Source organism: Thalassophryne amazonica, chromosome 20 (assembly GCF_902500255.1).
Source record: "Thalassophryne amazonica chromosome 20, fThaAma1.1, whole genome shotgun sequence".
Classification (NCBI taxonomy): Eukaryota; Metazoa; Chordata; class Actinopteri; order Batrachoidiformes; family Batrachoididae; genus Thalassophryne; species Thalassophryne amazonica.
This window is the reverse complement of record NC_047122.1, coordinates 10920285-10927333: the sequence shown is the minus strand read 5'-3', so window position 1 is coordinate 10927333 and position 7049 is coordinate 10920285. Positions and strand designations below refer to the sequence as shown.

At 42.7% G+C, this 7049-nt stretch overlaps 1 protein-coding gene across 3 annotated transcripts in view; it reads right to left on the bottom strand.

Moving 5' to 3' along the window:
- Window positions 1-7049, bottom strand: part of phf14 (PHD finger protein 14) — a 340053-nt gene that overhangs the window by 312829 nt on the left and 20175 nt on the right. For all 3 annotated transcript variants that reach the window (XM_034160315.1, XM_034160316.1, XM_034160317.1), the window contains exon 4: window positions 5856-5997. In XM_034160315.1, the coding sequence (XP_034016206.1) occupies window positions 5856-5997 (142 nt within the window). The remainder of the gene's footprint in view (window positions 1-5855; window positions 5998-7049) is intronic.

Genomic DNA, 7049 nt, shown 5'->3' with positions numbered 1-7049 from the left:
CACACACACACAGGCCACTTTACTAGGTACACCTGTTCAACTGCTTTAATCAGCCAATCACAGGGCAGCAACTCAATGCTTTTTTGCATCTAAACATGGTGGAGACGACTTGCTGAAGTTCAAACTGAGCATCAGAATGGGGAAAAAAGTGGAGTTAAGTGACTTTGAATGTGCATGGTTGTTGGTGCCAGACAGGCTTCTGAGCATTTCAGAAACTGCTGATCTACTGGGATTTTCACACACAACCAGGTCTAGGATTTACAGAGAATGGTCTGGAATGAGAAGATGTCCAGTGAGCAGCAGTTGTATGACTGAGAATGCCTTGTTGATGTCACAGGAGAATGGGCAGACTGGCTGAATGGGGGAGTGTGTGATGCCATCATGTCAATATGGAGTAATATTTCTGAGGAATGTTCCCAACATTTTGTTGAATCTATGCCATGAAGAATTAAGACACTTCTGAAGACAAAAGGTGTACCTCATAAAGTGGCCAGTGAATGTAGAGTCCAGTGCTCAGTGGAATGGTTTAGGACCTAGCAATGTGTAGGCTGTGCCTTTTTTGCAAAATAAACTGCGAATTGAGCAACTTTTCCCACAGCTACCAGAACTGTGAGGGATGATATAATCCTTGCAAAAAGCAACAGAGTAAATAATCCATGACCCCGTCACCACTGGGGTAATATCAACGACTAAGGGAAGCTGCAAGTAAAAAGCCTCCTTCTATCAAAATATTCCAGCAGCAAATACCACAAAACCACATCCTGTGTGAGGCACAGATCTCCACAATCTGAGGCCACCACTGCACCCACACTTGTCTGCAGTCACCCACAATCAGCTGCATTGTTCTATGTAATGATGCACAGCCCCTCCTGAACACCAAACAGCAATCAACCATCTTCAGCTTGCACATGTTGTGGTTTTGCTCTCAGTAGGGCCTGTGTTAACACTGACCTTAAAATTACTTTCACATTAAAATTTTAGCAGTGCAAAAGAACAAAAAAGCACCCCAAAAATTATCGCAAACAAATCTCGAAAGTCAAACTCCAGGAATATAACTAATTCCAACTTGCAAATTAAAAAAGGTAGAAAAAAATCCATTTCATCACAACCCATGAACAGTTTTGTGTGCACGTTAATTTATGTTTTATGATAATGCTCAGACTGTGCCTATTCTATCACTATGTGGACTTTAAAAATAGTAATTACGTATATATATTTATTTATTATTATTTTTTTACTCCATTTAACTTGACTTTTCTGTGCTGATTACAACACACTACAAAAAAATTTTGCTGTGTGATTTTCAGATATCTCTTTCCAGAGAAGTGAATGCAGGCAGAGGACAGAATCACACCACATGCGCAATGCACTCAAAGAAGCAGCAGCAGCAGGGCCTTTATTGTCACTGTACATACATCCAATGAATGGTGTCCTCTGCATTTAACCCATCCCAAGTAGAGTTTGACACAATCCAACCAACTCTGGAGAAACCAAAGTGCTCAGAGGAAACCCACACAAAGGGAGAGCATGAAAACTCCAGACAGAAAGGACCGGGTGGGAAGCGATTCCAGGACTGTCTTGCTGTGAGGCAACATTGCTAACCATTAAGCCACCATCCTTGAAACGTGCCTTACTTAATCCACTTGTCACTTCCTTTATACCTCATCTTATCACAACATTTTGTCACATTACAAGTACCAAGCAAGTTAACCTTTTGATTCCTTGATCACTGATCCCCCTTATTCCCCCCAAAGAAGAAACACTGCAGCTTAGGTAGCTGAGCACAGCCTTTCATGTCTCAAACAGGCTATACCATATACACAGCGGTACAGAGGGGTGACGACTGAATGTAACTTCTGATGTGCAAACACTGTCTGCAAATTTCAGCAGAAACATGCATAATACATAAAGATGACATTTCAATCAGCCAGGTCAGGTCATAAGGTCAGGGTTCATGGAACTTTCCTCACAGGCATGAAGCCGAACCCACGGGCTTCTCATCGTTCTCTGGCGGGTGCCTGCTCATGTTTAGTGTCATTTCAAATGGTAAATGGACTGCATTTATATAGCGCTTTTCCATCTGCATCAGACGCTGAAAGCGCTTTACAATTATGCCTCACATTCACCCCGATGTCAGGGTGCTGCCATACAAAGCGCTCACTACACACCGGGAGCAATAGGGGATTAAAGGCCTTGCCCAAGGGCCCTTAGTGATTTTCCAGTCAGGCGGGGATTTAAACCCATGATCTTCTGGACTCAAGCCCAACACCTTAACCACTAGACCATCACCTCCCCCATTTCATACAGCAAAAAAGTCCCCTTCTTGTTCAAAGCAGCACCATACAGCTGCAGCTTTAGCTACTGACAGGCATCTGATTAAAAACAAAACAAAATAAAACCAAAAAAAAAAAAAAAAGACGAGAATTCAGAGATTTCTGACTTCCGCCAATCCGGCTCCATATTACCTCCACAATTCAGTGGAGTCTTCAATGCCTTAATATTGATATGTGGTGGTGAGAATCCTTGAAATTGTTTTGACATAATACTTCAAAGAGTGAAACTTGATCCAGAAACCTGATTCGGATCCAGATCACCTCCAAAATTTAACAGAGTCTTCCATGGTCTAACATCTATGTAAGGTGAAAATTTCATCAAAATCCGTGCAGTAGTTTTGATGTAATCTTGCTGAAAGACAGACAACCAAATAAATGCCGATGATTTTATTATGTCCTTGGCAGACGTAATAAAATTATATACACACACACACACACACACACACACACACACACACACACACACACACACACACACACACACAAGGTCTGTCCGAAAAGTAACGGACCTTTTTATTTTTTCAAAAACTATATGGATTTGAATCATGTGCGCTTGCATCAGCCAAGCTTGAACCTTCGTGCGCATGCGTGAGTTTTTTCACGCCTGTCGGTTGCGTCATTCGCCTGTGGGCAGACTTTGAGTGAGCACTGGTCCAGCCCCCTCGACGGATTTTCATTGTCAGGGAAATGGCTGAGCGACTGCCGCTTTGCTCTATGAAAGTTTTTTCAGAAACTGTGTGAGACAGCCAGGTGGAAACCATTCGGAAAATTCAGATTCTATCGGCGTCACACAGATTAAGGACCATTACAACCGGATTAAAGACGGCCCACACCAGCGGAGGGCACGCCGCGCTCCGAGCGGCCATTGACAGGCTGAAACGACCAGATCATTTCCAAAGTGAAGGCTGTGTTGATCCGGGACGTTGTGTGACTACCAGAGAAATCGCAGAAAATGTGGACATCAGCACTTTTGCGGCACATTCCACTGTTACAGGAGATTTTGTAATGAAAGACGTGCGGAGGAATTCGTGCATCGGGACGGAGCCGCTCATGGCGCACAAAAAAACACCTCCGTGTTGGAAACCATTTGGAAGATTCAGACGGCTTTCGGTAGCTTTTCAGTCGAGTGAGTATCCGAGAAATTGTGTAACAGCTGGGCATGCTACAACATGTCCTGTGAGACTTCCAACACGGAGGTGTTTGTTCCATGAGACAGCACAGAATAGTCTAATTCTTGCTTTAACATGAACTGTAATGCTGCGTTTACACATAACGACGACAAGTCACAAAGCCACAAAGTATACATTCTTGGCCGCTGATCACGAATATGATGATTTGGGGAAGAGGCGCCAGGTGTCCTCATGACCTGCTGCAACCTGTTACCACACGTTACGATTAATGGCACGTGTTGCTGGAGAATTATCAGGAACCATTACGCACGGTCAAAAATAATGTTCCGCGCTGTTCCACGCTATTGTACGTAACAGCGCATCGTTACGTTCTGTCACGTTGTGAGGCAAATTGTCTCCAGACACACACCCCATATTCATCCATCAGCTGCTGAACAATTCAGATCGCTCCAGTTTGCTCCACACCAAAAGAACTTTGTGACTGCATGCTTAGTTGGGCTCTGTGCCTTGGAGTGGCGCAGAGAGGAGGAGGAGAAGGAGAGAGCCAGATGTGTGGCTCCACGCGGTTCGTCTCGTGTGTTTTCCAAAACACAAAGCACAGCAGCACCTGCAGGAGCGCACTGATGACCATTGGATTGAAACTTTTAGCTGACTTGGCGTCAATGTCCTTCTTTAGCATACTGCAGCAATGAAACTGAATGTGGTGCAGCAGGGTTTAATTGTGCGCACGTCAGAGAAGAACACTGTCATGCTCTATTAAGGATCACCACTAATCAAGATGGATCAACACACTCAGTTGCGACCTCCACGACATGAGGCGAAATGAGGGTTTGTGTGTGACATTCGTGGAAGATTTTTGACAGCCAAAAACATGCTCCACGAATATCATGCACCAACCCGCACTATTAAGAAACCTATTCAGATGCATTAAGTCACGTTAAGAATGTTAAGAAAAACGCAAATATGATATTCGTAAAGCGTCCTGCCTATGTGTAAACACAGCATAAGGTAGGAAAATGTGCACATTTTTCATCCTCTTAGCATCAATGCTTAGCATACACCTGGACAAAGGGCTGCTGTTGTAATTTGTCTTTCATCAGCCCCCAGGAGATCCAGCTGTTGCCACAGTGGATCCAGGACAGATCCACAATGAGGTTTGGCACAAGTTTTAGCCTGGATGCCCTTCCTGACACAACTACAGTTTTACCCAAAGAAACACACAGATTCAAGACTTCCGAAGACGTATCCCATCCAAGTACTAACGATAGACTATATCTATACACTGGACAAAGCCTGTGTGATATTGACCTGCTACAGAGACCCAGAAGAGCCAAAATGACACCATTATCGGAGCGTTGCCATGTTGTTTTTGTCAGAAACTGAGCAGCCTGCACTAATTCCCAATGAACTCATTAATGCATAAAGGGGTGAAGCGTGGATGACTCAGTTTGCGAAAAAAAAAAAAAAAAATGAACACGCACTCGTCTTCTGAGTCCAAAAACCAGCTAACAGGCTAACCTCAGTTTGTGTATTTATGATGTCATATTTTGGGGGACTATGCAATGATTCTCCTAAAGATTTACTTTGGTGTGGACAGTAAAAGTTATGAGCAGCGTATTTCATCATTAATCGTGCATTAAGTGGGCCTAACATATAAAGCTACTGACAGCTGCTAAAAGTGCTAACCCCATTAGCATACAACATTAAATCCGACGAGTTTCACTCAACATGAATATTACAGTAGAGACGCCTCAGATGATCCTTTTCACTGCACAACAAGCCAGATTATTTCAGGTGATTGTAATAAAATGCTCAAGAAGAGACACAGCAACAACACAACAGAGAGAGGATCTGCATCAAGTGGATTCTAAGTTACGTCGACGGTTAGGAGAGGAGGAGTCAGTGGGTTCAGCCTCTATCACTCAAAGCAACCACGTCCTCAATTATACAGAACAACTAAAATGTCTTAAAATTAAGTTAGAAAACTTCACCCCCTGTACAGTTGTCAAAGAGGAGGAAACTATAGAGACCAAAACCATTTTTTGGACCAGGCTGTAAACATGCTTATGTCTGCTCTAAAGTTGGACTTTTTAAAATCGCTTTCTATGGTAATGTGCTCTGTTTTGGAGCCAACCTCAAGTGGCCAGTCAGGAACTGCATTTCCAGGTTGAGGTCAAAATACAGGTTCGAGTGTTGCTGCTGAGTACTAATGAGGACCAAGAGGTAATCATGGCAAAAAAATAAATAAATAAAAAATAAAAAATAATAATAATAAAAAAAGGAAATGGGGTTAAAACATGTACATTTCATTGCACTGAAACTTTGGGCATCAACGTGTTCTAACACCACATATTTTATTACAGAGATGTGTGACCCGATTCTGGCAGCTTACCCTCATGCACAGTCACCCCACAGTTATCACACTGGATGATCTCATCTGAATCCTCGCTGTTGTCTCCCAGACAAACACAGCAGATAAGGATGTGCTCCATTCGCTGAGAGGTCCAAGTCTGCATTCGGTCAAGCAAAGCATCCTGGGAATCGGAAAAAAGACCCATAGTAAGCCGCTTACTGCTCTGTTTCACTCTTTCCTGACTAGATCCAGTAACTGGCTGTTGGCAATACAATGGTGATGGACACGATGCTACGTCATTTACAACAAAGGCAAAAACATTCCCTGGAAACCACTCTGATAACATCAAAATCTCTCACTGGGTGAAAGAACAGCATTGCTGTTGTTTGGCATCATGAAGGGCCATACAATATATAAATGAAATACAAAACTTACCCACAGTACTTTAGATAACTAGGACATGGAGGAACACTGTGTCAATGCTCTGCTGCAGGCATCTCACACAGTATTTTGGTTATTTCTAGAAAGTCAAATCTGCAAGAATATTATCAAGACAAAATTAATTTGGGTTCACTATCCTGTTTAGTAATAGCCCTTTTCCACCGCACAGAACTAGCACTACTCGGCTCGACTCTACTCGGTTTGGTTCCAGGCACGTCTTCTTCCATTACACATAGAACCTCCTCAACGTGGGCGGAATCGTCAGAGCAAACTGCTGTGACATAGATTTAAATGCGACACAAACATAAACAATGGAGGACTCAGTGTGCTTACTGCTCTGAGTTTTTAAGAGAAAGCTGCAGGTGGTGAGACGAAACATGCTTGAAAAGTACAGGAGACTTTGGGAAGTCATACAACAATATGAAGACGAGAGGATACAAGCTGCTGAAAGACGACGTATGACGGTAAGCTAATTGTTAGCTTCCTAGGTAGCTCGTAAATAAGTCCAGCGTACAATGTTGTAATAAATGCAAGCTATCACTATTAAGTATTAAAATTGTGGCTGTCAAAATAAAATGTTAATTTAGATTAATTACAGCACCTGTAACACCTTCAGTCACACTTTGCTCCGTTTTGTTTTGACATCAGTGACTTGGTCTGTAAATAAAGACTGGCAATAGTAACTGGGTTAGATGTCAATACTTTATACCAAAGTAACTTGCTTTAGTAACTTATTGTTAAATTTCAAATGTGGGAGTTGTGTGTTTACTGGCGCGCATGCACAAAATGTTG